We start from the raw sequence: 16,669 nt of genomic DNA on the forward strand, positions 1-16,669 counted from the left end.
CGGGGCGGGGGAGGCGGCCCGGCGACTCCCTTAAACGAGCGATCTGTCCTCAGAAATACCCGCGCGACTCTCACAAAGAGAGGCCGGGGCTGCTCGCCGGGACCGCCAGCGTGGAAACCCCTCCCCGGCACCCCCGCCGGGACCGGCAGCGTGCGTGGGTGCGGAGGGCTCTGCCCGTTTTACCCTCCCTCCCCAGGAACCATTTCATCACTTGCAGCGGAGCGAGCGGCGGCGGGGGGCGGGGAGCTGGGTCCGGCCGACGGGGCCCGCTTACCGTAGTGCCACACCTCGGGGTGCCCGTGGAAGTACGACCCGATGCCGTGGCCGACGAAGAAGGGGCAGACCTGGAAGCCGCCCCGCCGCGCCACGAAGCTGCGGGGGCAAAGAGGACACCGTGAGGGAGCACACCCCGACCACCACCTCCACTAGCCGGCCCCGGCCCCTGCCACCACATTGGTACCGGCAGCGGCATCGCCCGGCTCCCGCAAGCTCTCATCCCCACCCCAGTGCTCCGTGACCACTTTGTGCTCACTCTGAAACACAGCAGCCACCGGAGCTAGCAGCAGTGAGCCATTGTTAGGTTTCAGAGTTAACGTGCCTGCCAACAGAGGCTGGTCACTCCTGTGCCTGCCCTACTGTCTAAGCAAAAGGGCAACCTTTTCCACGAGCACACTGGGAAGTCATTTTAAGATGGGACAGCTAAATGGCAGCCAAGTCACACAGCCGAGGCCCCAGCACACCACCAAACCGCAGCCCCTGCCGAGTCCTCCCGAGCTGCAGAGCCCGTGCTGGGCCATGTACTCACTGCCTGCAGTAAGTTTTCTGCACGAGAAGAGGGTCCTGCTGCCAACGAGGAGAGTTAAGAGCCCGCCTGCTTCCCTTTTGGAATACTGCAAACATTCAGTACCAAAATGTATTGCAACTCCAGCAAATCTATTCACGCTAATTAACAACATATTTCTAACGGGCCCATCGACACCATAGCAAAACCAAATCATAACAATTATGGCATTTCAGTTCTGCCTGAGAGATCTGTCCTGTCCTTCATGCCTGCCTCAGGGAGGAGCGTCTCTGAGAGCTGCCTGCAGGAACACATCCTGGCACCGATCCCTACCGATGTCAGGAAAGCAAAGTCCTATCCTGATCCCTAAAAACCAGAAGACCTGGAGAAATGCGGGGTGTCCTCTGGCTGCTGAGCCTGCAGGCTTCACTCTCAGGCTCTGCCCTTATTCAAGCAGCGGTAGACAGAAGAGTTGGGGCAGCTCAGCCAAGAGGGCTGCCCACATCCAAAACAGAAATCTGTGATTTGCGATTACCTAGAGGTGGATTAGAAGTGACAAGGAAGCTATCCCTGTCCCTGTGTATCATCCCCACACTATTTCTAAAAGCAAACAGGAGCAAGACAGGAAGGCACTTAGCCTGAATATATTTTGCCTACAACAGTAAAAGCTTCATTTGTTTTAAATCAAGGTAGGTAGTTAAAAACTTCAGCTTTACCTATATTTACATCCTAACAAATACTTTCTCAGAGTTTGACTGCAGGTGTAAAAGGAGGAAAGTTAAGAAACTCAAATAAAGCTGTAAACTCTCAAAGAAATCAAAGCATGTTAAACTCCATAGGGAGGCCCTTATTCAGGTGCAAAATGGCCTCAGCTTGCTGTACGAAGTAATCCCTTTGCACATCAGGCTTCACAGCCCCTGCAGTGCTGGCTCCAGTGCCCATGGGTCACTGTCCCAGAATTTAATGCCACTGCAACTGAGGGACATGGTGCTCCACCATGGCAAAAAGGCAGTGAGAGGAGGAGAGTTGGGTCAATGGTTAATAATGCTGCAGTGTTCAGACCTTAAGAGCACATTTTAACTGGATTTGTGTATCAGCTTTACCTACCCATTGCCCTGATACAAAGATTAGTCACATTTCTTTCATTAACTCTGGAGAAGAACGACAATTTCAAGTTTAGCTGTCCCCAAACTCCTAAGTACTGGTAAAGAGAGTTACTGATAAGGCTAGAAGTTGGGCTTCATTTGGTTGTATTCAAAGTCCAGGCTTTTACCTTACACATCATTTATGTGGGGAAAAAAATCATGAAGGTTTATGCAGTGAAAGTCCTAGGAGAAATAGAAAAGACTTTCTCCCCTGCCTTTCTATCATGTCACATCTGGGTCAGGGACTCAGCCTGCTGGCTAGGACAATGCTAAAGGCCAAGGAAGAAGCACAGGGAACAGTGAGGAGCTAGAAAGCCAGATTACACAGAAACATACACAAAACAAAATGGAAGATCTCTGGTGACCAAGCCCAGAGCAATGCAGATAATGATTCCCATACGGGGAAGCGATTCTCTGAAGAGAGAGAAGTCATCCATGCAACATGTGATAAGCTTTTCTTTCACCTTCTTCTGCAAGTCTTTTTGGAAAAGCATAAACAAACCCACTATCAGCTTTGCTGATGTCCTTACATGGCAATCCTGACCACTGAAAGAACACAGTCATTTTTTTGGAGATGTTTTGCAATTATTACAGGATTTCCCCCCCCAAAAGTCCATCTTCTGTAGCAAGACAGAAAGCTTTTTTTCTGTGCAGGTATTCTTCTGAGCACCACGGCTACATACTCTCCTGGGAGCAGGGGAAGCTCTCGCCCCAGCACTCAGCTGGTGCCGAGGAAGGTGGCAGTAGCAGCTGCGTGCTGAGCACCGGGGTGCTGGGGCACACAGAAGGCGGTGTTAAGACAGTATCCCCTCCTCACGCGGTGAAAGAAGTGGTTCTTGTGCATTTCAATGGCAAATTCTGCCACTTTCTTGCCAAACAGCTTGAGAACAACTCTGTTGGCATCAGTACTTCAGTGGTTACGGTCTGTGATCAAAATAGGGCATCTTGGAGCTCATGGGGCTTTGACATCTGCACTGACAGACACCCGTGCCCCCCTCCTAACCACTTAATAATGCCTACATACAGAGCCTGGGTATTCTTTACATAAAATGTAACACGGTCTATGAACCTGAAGTGATACAGAGAAAACCTGTGGAAAAAATAAGCTGCAGGTATGAAAGTCAATCTGGTTTTAGTATGTGCTTCAGATGCACCTTATGGGGCATTTCACTCCACAACTACTAGCTTTACTTTGGAGTATTTCCAAAATCCTAGTGAGCTCTTACATCCTCATGGAGTTACAGTAAAAGATCCAGCTTTCATAAAAAACAAAGTTACTAACTCCAGCTACAACTTGCAAAGGTAATCCTGTAAACGTACATGTACATGTTGGCTGTAAATGCTGGCAGGAGGACTTTGAAACAGCTCTGAGAAGAGTGAATTGAACTGTTGATCTTGGTCAGCCTCTCTGGCCTCCAGGACTCCCAGTCTGTGAAATCTGGTTAAAAATCAGGATGTCATGGAGCAGAGCATTTTTGCCCAAGTTTACCATTTGCTGCTGACAACAGCACAACATTTTGGTCTCGTTGTCTCACTGCCCGGCTCAGGACCTGTCAGCAGTGGCCTTTCTTGCCAGCCTTCCCTGGAAGAGGCAACCTTACAAGATTGCAGCCCAGCTCTATGCACTGCTCCTCGCAGACAGGCAGCATACAATCACGCAGCCAGAGGAGCCTTGATTCCAAGTGGGAAAGCAGTGAAGGCGGGAGGCAGGAGTCGGCACGGCTGAGCTGGGCTGCCTGGCACCCACCGTGGGAAAGGAGAGCAGCACCGCTGGGTGGATGTGCCAGTCTGCCAGTTGCCCTCAGCTGTGGGGCATGCCCCAGCCAAATTGCTTCCAGAGAGAAGGCTGGGGCAGCAAAGCCACGCTGCACCAACAGCATGAAAGAAAAAAAAAAAAAAAAAAAGGTTCTTCAGAATAATCATTGTTAAAAATATCTATCGTCAGTATTTATCATCACACATTTTATTCTTCAAGCCATGTTGCATGCTTGGGCAGAGGTGAATTGGGTAGGATTAAAAGCATAATCATTTAATGAGCCCAGTACTTGATTTTATGTTTTGCTGTCATGTGTTCCAGTCCAGTGGCTGTGGAGTCAAGAGTACCTGCAGTGCTGCTCCTCTTTTGCTGACAGCAAAGCCAGGCAAAGCATCTAGTATCCAGATGGACTGGCAGCAGCTGAGCTGGTAAAGGAACATCACCGAGGGCCAGGCTGTCCCCCTAAACACATAGGCAGAGCCTCTCGTACGGTGGTATCATGCTTCCAGGAGTAGACAGAGACAGGAGAGTTGGGTGTCAGTTCCCTCCTGGGCATCCTCTTCCCATGTTGCCAGACAACAGCTAATTCTCCAAAAGGAGGGATGAGTGTGGAGACATGCATTGCTGTCCTGCCAGCAGCCCAACAGGGGAATTGCCACAAAGCAGCAACAGGCAGGACTGACTCTCTACAAAGCACTCCCTGACACTCTGAAGCCTCCCCTGAAAGGAGTTCTTGGGCGAATGGGATAAATCCCTCCTGCTAAGAAGCTGAAAAGCAGGTTGAAAGAATTTCCTTAGGGGGCTGGCCCAGTGCAGATAACCTCCAGGAGTGTCTATGGGATAACAGGCATCCCAGCTCCAGAGGAAAAAAACATCCATTCAGTCTTAGGACTGCAACTCCCTTTTTTTTTTTTTTTTTTTTTTGTGGGAAAAAACCCCCAAACACCTCAAAATCTGCATTTTCTTTTCTTTTTACCAAACGTCACTTTTTGCTCAAGGCAGGTCTGGTCCAGTATTCCAAGCCCTCAGCAAAGAAAGAAAGTGAAACAAATCCCATTTTCAGCACTGACAGCAACTGCCTCTCTGTGCTCTTGGTGGCACAAGGGAAGAATTCACTGATGGCACCGACTGCTTCGCTCCCCAGGCTGAACATCCTGGTGAACTGATTGCCAGCTAGGGATGCTTCCCCCACGGTGCCAGGTTCTCTCCCCAGGGATGAAACTTTACCAGCAGTGGTCTTGCAGAGCAGCATGACATAAATGGCTGAAGTTGCTAAACAAATCTATCTTATACTTCTGGGCAGTGAACATGTTTGGGAAACATTGAAAGCAGTAACAGACCTACAATAATTGTTTTCTTACTTAGGGATCTGTATCAATGCATCTTTTTTTTTTTCTTAATTAGAAGTAATCACGTTTTTCTTAGATATATTGTTAGCAAAATGATGACTGAATGGCATGTTTTCTTTTTTTTTTAAATTCTTGAAAACAGCATCAGCCTAAAGTAGGTTTGCTCGTGATAAAAATATTAATTTTGAAGAGTACCATATTATCTAATTTAAGAAATTACAAAATTCTAGTGGGAAAATATTAAAGTATTTTTCTCTTAAGTAGTAATCGTAGATTGAGGGAATGCACAAGTTCAGGGATTCCCTATAATGACAATAAATGTTGAGGTATAATTAGTAATATTTTTGAAAGCCAACAATTGTTTTTTGAAAGAAAGGTACATTTTAGTTTCAAACTGGAACACAAATTACTGTATTTTTCTTACAATAGTGCTGAACTTTTATTTGAGGTTCTCTGTTTCTGAAAGCAGACATGATGGATTGAAATAAAAGATAATTTATTGCAATGCTTACTTTCATGTGCAGAGAGAAGCAGTGTAATTGTAATTTACACTAGCTGTCAAGGAAAATCTATCACAGATGACATTAAAATGACTTATTTTGCCTGAGCCACTTATTGTTTAAATGTGCATAATCTGATAGAAACAGATTTTTTTAAAAATCTGCTTTATATTGTTCTAAATTAATATCAAAACATATACTTATGAGTTAAACATTTTAAACCATTTATTAATACTTTCATCACTACTATATTTTCCTAGGAGTTGGAAATTGGTTTATTTAACAATATCACGTTTATGCTTTTTAGCTCTCTACACTCACAACACTTCCACGTACCTAAACTCACTATCTAAAAAATAGATTTCAAACTAGATTTGTTTCTATCTGAAAGAAAAATGTCAGAAATGGTAGAAGAAAATGGAACATAGGGCCCAACTCTGTTTCCAGTGGGGCTGACCAACAGTTTTGCTACCACCTTCAATAAGAACAGGTTAGTAAAGATTCAAATTTTTCTAAGCAAAGTAACTCATGAATCCATGCAATCTCTTAATGGCAACTTGTAGCTGATGGCAGAAGGAAATGCTATCCATGAAATAACAAAGATTGTATTAGAATACTGAATGTAAACTTACCTCTGCGATATAATTATTCCCAAACCTACCATAGAAAGGAAATATTCTGACTATTTGTGCCTAAGATACATTCTGCATATCACTTGAGCACCTTTATAGAAATACTGATGAAAGAAGCCTAGACACATTTCCATTCTGATGGGCCTAAATGTTTTCAGCTTGCAGGTGCTTGTTCTCAGGTATTTATGATATCTAACTCTCCTGAAACTTAAGATTTTGATGTATGTATTATACATGTCTGTTTGAATGCAAATGTCAAATGACGAATAACCAAAACCAAACAGCTTCGCCAAACCAAGGCAATCTTTCAGCAGAGGCAGCATTAAAGTAGTTCTAAACAAATCAGCACATTTAAATTGTCTACATGAAAAAATCTTGAGAAATAAAGTTAATGACCTGCTATTTCATATGCAGTTTTGAACAGCTACTAGCTTTGATTAAGCTGCTTTTCAAAGGGGGCGCTGATATATATTTACACTTTGAAAGTAAACTGACCTCCATACCAACACAGCAAAAATCCAATGTCACATTCAATTCTGTTCTTTTTCTTTCTTTTCTTTTCTTTTTTTCTTTTTTTTAATACAGCTAGAATTAATGTAGTGAATCTGTAATGAAATGCATTATCCTGCATGGAGATTTATCAGATTTTCCAATTGAATGCCATGCTTTGCTAGCACTAGCTGGAGTTCACCTGCATGTTGGTGTGGCGTGTGGCTCTTTTTTGTAAAGAGTTAAGTTGAACACAAAAAAAGGGAACAAAGGTCAGCACCCAGCCGCCACTTGAATGTGAGATTTTTCTTTTTATTCCCCTTGATGTATACTAGGCTCTGTGTTATTAGTCTTAATGATGGAAAATTGTAGTGTTGATACAAATCTTTTTTTCAAAGTAGTAGGCGGGAGCTCCATTTGTTAGTAAGTTTTTTTGTGACTAAAAGCCACGGACAGTACATTTATGTAGCAGTAAAAGGCCTAGATGCTCTTTCCATAGCAGAGCTAATTATTCCTACTGTGACCTTACTGATCTACCCTGTTCCTAGTACATCTCATCTGCACGCCTGTTCCTCTGTGTAGATGGTGTCAGAGAATATGAAAAACCCTATAATGAAACCATTTTCATGATGGAGAAAGGCTACTGGAGTTGCACTTGCTACAAAGAGGCTCAATTATATGAGTAATTGTGATAATTTTCTACATTCATAGCCTTCAATGGGGAAAAAAGAATGAGAGCCACAAAGGAAAATTACTTTAACAAGAAAGTACAGAGAGTAAAAATGGAAGAAGAGACAAAAAGGGGGAAAAAAATAACCAGAAAAAAGTTTAAAAAATAGATCTGGAGGGAGGAATAGCAAGACAGGGAGAACAACAGAAATGCTCAAAAAGCCTATGTGCAGCTGTGTTGCACAATTAAATTGAATTTTTTTTCTGCAGTTGATGAATGTGACTACTGCAAATGTGCCTCTGTAGTTAGCTATCATTTGTTGTTCCGTGACAGGAAAAGGATAATTACCTCTCAGAGAGAATCAAAGGCTGACATGCCCTTTAGACACAGCCATGAATGCAGAGCTCGATAGAATGCTTGAATAAGAATCCAGTGTTCTGTGCCCCCTTCTACTCAAGAATAAATTTTGTTAAAATGCAAGAGCACCACCAGTAAATTTGTTGAACCCTAGGTGTTCAAAAATATGAGGTGCATCTATCGACTCATCCCATTTGCAAAAATAAAACTACATTTTGAATTCACTTCTATTATATTCATGGACAGTAAGATAGTGAGATATGCATTAAATTTCTTTTCCCAGTAGGGGTCTGATTCAACATTTCCTATGAAAGAACAGAAAGACACTATCCTTTTTCTCCAGGCTAGTTAGCCTATAATTTAAAACTGTCAAAAACACAATTTTATACAAAGTCTTCAATAAAAGCTTCTCAGATATAACCCAAAGAGGTTTTACTAAAGTTTGATTCAGACTCTGTTACAATATTTTTAAAGCTATAAATACATCTAACTGATATTTTGCTGTTCTCTTTTTTCCTTAAAGTATTTGAAGATTTACAAAGAAAAAAAAAAAGCAACATCCTTTCAAGGTGACTAAGCCTTGCAGCTTTTAAGTAATCAGAATGTATTCAATAGCATGTTGGGACCATTAATAGTCCAGAGAAGTATTGCTTAATGAAATGTATACAATATATGTCTATTTTTTTTTGGCAAACATTTTAAAATAATCCATAGGTACCTTCAAAAAACTAAGCCGTACTTTTATTCAAAATCACCAGCAGAAGAAGAGTCATGACTGCGTTTATGTGAAGGCAAGAAGAGATGCAAAATAGGGAAAAATCTCTGAATGTGAGCTCTTTTTTCCCTGTGATGTTAGCATGCACTGCTCTTTGTAAGATCAGAAGCTCTCGAGTTAAATATTTTTGTACTTTTTAAACAAAGAGACATATTTATGTTGACTAATTCCTTTGTAACATTTGTTACTGCAATACAACGAAAAACATGGTTTCTAACCCTCTTACATTGTTAGACAGATGTGGTGTAGTTTCACACACAAATAAAAAATAAACAAAGCCCCACTGCAAATCACATCTGTTAATTTAAATTTACCTTATGAATATATCTTTGACTCTCTCTACAGATATCTTTGCTGACCGTAGTGTAATTCACTTTAAAAAAAAAAAATCTCTCTTACCCAAGGAACAACATTATAGCTTGGCAGTTCACATACTGATATCAGACTGAAATGATGGTTTTGAATCATAAAACATGTCATCAGCTTTATACCAAACCACCAATAACCTTTGTCCCACTTGCCAGCCCTCCCTTTACTTGTCAATATAAGGCTTACCTGATTGTGTTTCCAATTACAGAGAAGGGAGCCCCTGGTCTGCAAGCTGCAATTGCTTCATCTCTACATTTCCTGGCAACCTCCACTAACTTTTGACCAGATTTATCCACATTGCCCACCAAAAAGGTTTCAGAAGTGTCACCATGGTAGCCATTGTAATACACCTAAATATATGCAGAAATGTAAGGACATTTTCTCATTTTGCATCCAGAAACAGATCATCTCCTTAATTAAATCCATTCTTTCTAGGAATGAGCCATATTTTGCAACAGACAGACCACAGGTAAGCTGTATTTGCAAGAATAAGATTGGAAAAGCAAAACATTGCAGAGAGAAAAAACAAAAGCGTGAAAGACTGCAAGGTGCACAGGGGTTGCCAATTGAAAATTCAAGAAATGCAAAAGTTGTGCATCTTTGCCCAGCAGTGCACCAGATGGTGACATTGCTCAGCTACAAGACAGGAGGCTAGCTGGGCTGCATGCAAGAAGATGGGTTGGGGCTGTGCATGGGTTGAAGGGAGCCTTGGAGGCCCTTGGGTGCCCACCTGCCCTGGCTGTCCACCCCTGGGGCCAGGGACCTGCTCGCACCCCACAGGGGTAGGACATCAAGCCCTGGTGCTGGCCGTGGGCACTGGGAGACCCATCGGGGGCTTGCAGGGAGACCCGTACCTCCGCAGCTGGCATCCCCTGGTGAGGGGCTGAAGTGATGCTGTGCGCAGCTGGGTGAGAGATGTACCCTGCTGCCAACACCCAGAGGAAGCCCCATGAAAAGCATGGGCCAAATCTACCATCCGCTGCTGTATGTTTTCTTTAATCTCACTTTTAAACTACAATGGGGCATTAATTTTGGATTTTATTTCTGATTTCCAGAGATGAATTTTGAAAGAGAATAAATATACCATTCTGGCATCACAAGGTTTCGTGTGCTGAAAACATGGCACCCCATTGAATGAATTATGTACCTTTTTTTTTTTTTTTTTGACATTTCATAGGTCAAAATTAAAGAGATTCATTAAATCTCAGTTCTCCAGAAACTCTCTGCCAGGCACAGGAAACCCTGGCTCTGCACTACAGAGCTCTGCAACACCCCATTAAAATGGGGTTTGCAGCTCTGCAGTATGGCAGACAGGTACATAACTGTAAGACTAAGCCAAATTTCCCTCCAGAAAGACAAATTATAATGGTGCACGGTTTAGATCTTCTAAAACATTTTTTCCTCCCCCTCGAACAGTGGGTAACTATCCTAGGGCTAATAACTCACCAAGCTCGAAGCACTGAACTTTTGCCACTGGTGAGCTATTTGTGAAAGACAGACTCACATTCTTTCTGGTCCATTCCAAACTAAAAAAAAAAAAAACAAAAAAACAACCAACCAACCAAAAAACAAAACCAAACCTGGCTACAGACATTTTATCCCAAGGCCAGGTTTGTGTTTGGGCCAAGATGTAAATAAAATGCAGGCAGTTAGGAGCAAGGGGTGTTTTAAAAAAAGGTGAGTGCCAGCAAGGGTCCAATCATGTTGCCACCACTCCAGTGGAGAGCGGCTGCAATCCCTGGCTCTACACCTTCTGCCAGTCCAGGCTGCCACTAAATCTATTTTTTATAATTTAATGCTCGTTGGGCAGGTTTTAATCTAGCTAGTTCATATTTAAACTGAACTAGTTCATTTTTAGCTCTAGCAAGTACAACACACAAAATCCCAGCATTAAACATCATCATCCTGGAAAAGCAAATACAGATTTAAAACACAGGAGAGTTTAAAAATAATAATAATAATATTTACTGCAGCCCATCAACTGGAATTACATATTTTTGACGTTAATAAGCTATAACCACAGCAACTATAACACACTAATTTCTTAAAAGTCAATGAAAGAACCAAGTTGTAAGAAACGTTAACCTGGTAATGGCAGGCTGAAAATTGCACTATGCTCAGGATTCAGTGATGGATAATGCTTTTGTTTCTACACTAAAATACATTTTAAAGGCTACATGATTCAGACCAATAAAATTTGTATTTCATCTATGAAATTCTACCATCTTAATAATGCAAAATTTTTTTCCAAATAATTTATGCAGTGTATATATATATATTACACTTAATAACTAGAATGTTATTTAATCATTTTATAGAACCTGCACACAATTATAAACAATTTGTTGTGAAATATTTACTTTGATTTTTATTTTGTCCACCTGTGAAACGTCCCAGTTTTGCTTATGAAAGATAAGCTAAAATATAATTAGCAATGCTGCAAAGTAATATTTTTTCCTCAGATATTTTATAACTGAGCAATTATCAAACACAACACAGTTCAGTTTTAAATGACAAAAATATCTTTACAAAGATAATCTGCAATTCCCATCCTCGCAGGAATCTTCACATTCACAGAAACTTCAAGATTTATTTTATTTTATGAGGATAAAGAGAAAACAAATAAAAATATATCTTGAAAAACACCACTTACATTTAGTCAGATATTGTTTGTAAAGCAGAGTGGACAAAAATATGCACACCACATTAATATAAAAACGTTCAGTTTAGTTTATCACAGAAAGTATCTGTGATATGAACCTACACTTTTTGTAATCTAAGGAATCATTATTATCCTGACAGCTAAAGCAAACAAACAAACAAAAAACCCTAAAATACAAAGAAACCAGATTGTTAAATCCTTTGCTGTTGCAAACAGATTTAGTCTAGTAAAATGAGCAGAAATCCATCAGTTCACTACAGTAAAAATTTAGGCCAAAAATACACCTTAAAGATGACACGTCACACTGATATCACTTGATAGTCAGAATTCTACATTGGAAAATATGGAGACAGGGAAGAATTTAGTAAAATTGCAAAAAACCCAACAAACCCAGTTCTGGATCACACATGAGTAATACCATGGGAAAAAGGTCACTGACACTAATTTTAATAGAAAAAATATTTTAGGAAGTTTGAACTTCATGCTCAGAAGTAGGTCTGCTGGAGATTTCTTTGCTTCTGCCAGTATGAAATTTGGGCCCATGGAAAACAGTATCAAGTTACCAAGAGTTTCTTTAATGATTAAAAAAGCTTTTTCTTATGAGATGTTACTGCCTTGTGTGTGACATATTATTGCAAAATAATGGTGGGATTCAAAAGACGTCTGTGTGCATATTAGAAATAAACTGCACTTTGGGAAAATAAAAACATGCACAGTAAAAAGAAAAAAAAAAGCTTCTGCAAGAGATGAATAATTTTTTTTCATAAATGAAACACGAATTAGGTTTCCAGTTTCTGTACTTTCTTGCTCCTAAGAAATCCAGCCGGTGTTTATTTAAATAGCTATAATTGACCATTCTCTGGAAATACTAAGTCACGGTTATATCACACTATTTCTGTTTCTCCGCAAAAGGTTCAGGGCTTTTATACCAGAAATGGAACACAACACTACCTTCAGGGATTTTAATAAATGTAGGGAACACTGCTAGCAAAAGAGTTGCTGTCCAAATAGACTGACATACACAGGCCAATGTAGCCTCTAATGACAGAGTAAGATAATGACAGGCCCCACTCAAAATCAGCAGGAAGAGGAAGATCAATCTTGGCAGAGTGAAGGAAAAATGCTGGCTTTCTTCATGTTAGCTCATCTCATACATATCTATCTTCAGCTGCTGCCCAGTACTGTGGTGCTCTGCATTAACTACACAGTGGATCAATAACAATTACACCTTCTCAAAAACATGACACATAGCAGGATTGGGTTGACATTTCACTTAGGCCAACATTGATCTCAGTGCATCTGATTCCAGTCCTAAATTCAAGTCAGGCCTGGGTCTAGCTGGAATAAACACACAGTTAAAAACAAAAAAGGAAACCAGCTGCTTGTGCCTTGGCTCAGAAGTAAACAGCACATCCATCTGTGCATCCCCCATCTCCAATCCACTATTCTTCCTGTTGCTACTAGTGATTCTAAAGTTGATCAAAGACTATTTTTTATATGAATTACTCACTGTGACATCAATGTTGATAATATCTCCATCCTGAAGAGGTCGACTGAAACATAAACAGAAAAAAAAAATAATGGTGACAGACAGTTCCCAACAAAGGAAATATAAGAATAAACACCTAATGACACATACATAAAAAATCAGGGGGTAGATATTTCGTGCTGGAGGAAGGCAGAGGCAAACAGAATAACCATTTTTAATGTTCAGCTCTCACTACTTAGAGAACAAGTGTAGCTGAATATAAAATGAGAAACAACTACCAGAAAAACATATCAACACCTGAAAAAATCTACCATTATATTTATTCTTTTTTCCTCACTAGGGTTCATATTTTACTTTGTGAGTAGCTGAATGTATTGCAAATAAAAAAAAACCACCACCACATAAATTCAAATCTATTTCTTCCTTACCCTATACTTATTTTGCTGGAGGAAAAAAAATAAAAATCAGACTGTACTGATTTTTTCTCCACATGCTAAACTCTAAAGGCATTATGCTATTTTTTAAAAGTATCTGGACAAACAGGATAATTTTTTTTTTCTACTTCACATACATTTCTATAACATCTATCAACATTATATGGTAACATGATATGCATCTGCAATAGGTTTACATATGACATTTAGTTAAGCTGAAGTATGTTCAATATTAAACACAATTTATTAATGCCAGTTTAACATTTTCATCCCTGGTGGTAAAATGTATATTATTGGGGAAATACCTGTCAGGAATACCATGACATACCACGTTGTTTACAGAAGTACAAACAGATTTTGGAAAACCTCCATAGCCCAGAGGTGAAGGATAGGCATTCTGTCTGATTATTTCATGATGAACAATGGAATCTATTTCTTCAGTTGTCATGCCAACCTAAAATATCAAACATAACATCCCGTTAAAAAAGCAAAGATAAGTTTCTCATACTCACCGAATGTGATTGCAGCCAAGCGTTTCAATGAAATCTTGGATGTTTCGAATACATTGTTTTGATACAAAACACTAAACTGTCTGATACACTTTATTGATATACTAGACCTTTATTTTAAAGGGAAAAAGGTTTTGAATAAAGCATGCAGTAGAAACGAGCACTCAAAGGTTCCTAGAAAACCTAAAATACTGCCTACTTCCTTTCCGTTCTTTTTCCCACATTTGCTTTCTCAGAGACACCAATTTTCCATGGCATTTTGTTTCAGTAGCTGCTATAGAAATGTCTGGTTTCAATGCTTTCAGTCCTTCAAAACACAACATTACTTTCCCTTTTTATTAAAAAAAAAAAAAAAAAAAAAAAAAGGATCTTAATTCTTGTAACTGCCCAGTACATTTATCATAATGTACTTGTGCATTTTATGGAATTGTTTTCCAAGTATTCTTTAATTGTATAAAATAGTTAAATATTTGGCTTTGTATCTTGAGGATATTTTATTTAAAGTTACCATAGCCTGGATGATCACAGTGAATCTACAAGCGCTTACCCATCATTTTTAGAAATCTTCATTTTTATGCTTGGCATTTTCTAGATTCATCTGTTTCTCATGATTTTACATATTAAAAAAACCCTCTCATAAATCATTCAGCCATTTCTGAGTATCCATGGAGTGGAAAACGTACACGCTTAAAATAACATTCTTCTCGCTTTTCTTTTTGGATCGACTCTGTGTCTGGAATGGTTAGAGCTGAAATTTGAAATTTGGTAGGGAAACCTCCCTCATTGAGAAGAAGTGCCTTTGAGGGTTCCTCTGCAAATTGATTTTGATTTGAATGAGTTTTGAGCCTTTGAAAATCATACTTCGTACACATACACTACAGCGGCTGTGATTTTGGAGGACTTTTTAGTAACACGTGGAATATAGGCAGGCTGTGGCGCTGGAGGCATACTTATCCATATATTGAAATATTCAGTGATCATGCACAGTGAATACAGCGGAGTGCACTTGTCTACTATGTTGAGGATAAAATCTATTTGCATCTTGTTCAGCACGAAAACGTGGTTGGGCAGATGAGGAGCGATGAACCCACTCAAGACCAGGGTTTGGGGTTACTGTGCAACCCCCCTGCTTTGCAGTAGTCATTGCAGCCCCGGTGTGCTGTCTGTATTGGATACTGCAGCCATCGGTTCTGGATAAATACAGGTTTGTTGCTACTGCCTTCACTCACCCATCTATCATCTTCAGCCCATAGACAATCTGAACTGCTATGTACCAGATTGGGTGCTGTCTGCTGCTGCTCTGCTCAAGGAATTTGACGTGGCTTTTGGACACTCAGCAGACAGATCTGTGCTTTCTGCGTGGCAGGCTTACACACCAAAAAGTTCTCCTTTTAACACTATCTGCTTTACTTTTTTAAAAGAGTTTTTGCTAGCTGGGCAATGTTGGGGATGCACCTACTGTGCACCTCATCTCTTATTTGGGATGGGGCAATCTGATGGTATCTAACAAAATACTTCCGTGTCACAGAATTTGCTGCTTTATTCCCAAATCTTTAAGCTCAAACCCAGGAAATGCTATCATATATAATACCATATTGTGGTTTTAAGTCCCACAGGCAGTAAATGGTAATATCAAACCCAGGCTCAGCCCAAACTTTGTCCCTCTGCATCCATGCATCATAACGCACCTTTGTTATACTGGGGGTAGTTACTGCTATTAGTGAAAGCACAGGCGAGAGCTGGTTTGGAGGGCTGTGTGCAAGGTGGGTTCAGGAAGACAACAGGAACAGGTGGAGGGATGGGGCTCTTCAGATAAAATACGAATGTAGAGTTTACCTTATGAAAATAGCCTAAAAGAGCTTGGTTTGTTTAGTCTGGCGCACTGAAAGCTGTAATAGCTCTATTACTGTGTGAAGGGGACAGACTCAAGGAAAGGCAGGAAGCTGTTTAAATGAAAGAGCAGTGCTGGCACAAGAACAAATGGATATAAACTGGCCATGTGCAGTGTCAGGCTGGAAAGCAGAAGATGCTCCTTGTTGATGAGGGAGGGTTTTGGAGCATCCTCCCAGTCTTGGCCAAACACTTACAGGTGTAAAAGGGAGCTCACCCCTTGTCTGCGGCTGACCAGGGCAGTGGTCTCAGCACTGCAACTCCAAGTGCCACCTCCTTCCCAGTCCCACAGCTTATGGGCATGCAATTCTTACCTTATTTGCTTTTCTCCAAAATGTTCATTACATATATGTAACATTTTGATATTATGTATGACTTGGCACATACTATGAACTGCATCATAAGCTACACTGTGCTGCGTATACATATATTTTGCATATAACAACCACCAAAGTTTATTAGTGAAAAACTGCTCTCATTCATAACCCAAACTGCACCCTGACCCTTCAGAAACATGTATATGCTCTTAACTTTACACGAGTAAGTTTTACTGTACTGAGAAATAATCGCACGTAAAGAAATTGAACATGCACGAGCATATGTAAGATTAAAGCTTCAGGTAGTTTTGTTATTGGCTACCCCAGCTCCAGAATTAAACCTCTGGGAAAGCGTGATGATAGCTGAAAGAAAAATGCACAGTACACTGATAACTTTTTCCCCTTTTAAGTCAATGGCATTGACCTACAGTCCCCATCTATCTCTGCATCTCATAGCTACTCAACCCATTTTACGCTATCCAGTATGCTATTACATGAAATACCAAGGCAAGGCTAAAGAAGCACTCCTTCATCTGCAAAAACCT

The 16,669-nt window shown here is 40.5% G+C and overlaps 1 protein-coding gene across 3 annotated transcripts in view; it reads right to left on the reverse strand.

The window, feature by feature from the left end:
* METAP1D (methionyl aminopeptidase type 1D, mitochondrial) overlaps positions 1-16,669 on the reverse strand; it is a 49,785-nt gene that overhangs the window by 1,838 nt on the left and 31,278 nt on the right. For all 3 annotated transcript variants that reach the window (XM_075756661.1, XM_075756662.1, XM_075756660.1), the window contains exons 4-7: positions 13,714-13,862; positions 12,996-13,038; positions 9,010-9,173; positions 275-372 (exon numbers count right to left, since the gene is read on the reverse strand). In XM_075756661.1, the coding sequence (XP_075612776.1) occupies positions 275-372; positions 9,010-9,173; positions 12,996-13,038; positions 13,714-13,862 (454 nt within the window). The remainder of the gene's footprint in view (positions 1-274; positions 373-9,009; positions 9,174-12,995; positions 13,039-13,713; positions 13,863-16,669) is intronic.

Source organism: Balearica regulorum, chromosome 6 (genome assembly GCF_011004875.1).
Source record: "Balearica regulorum gibbericeps isolate bBalReg1 chromosome 6, bBalReg1.pri, whole genome shotgun sequence".
Classification (NCBI taxonomy): domain Eukaryota; kingdom Metazoa; phylum Chordata; class Aves; order Gruiformes; family Gruidae; genus Balearica; species Balearica regulorum.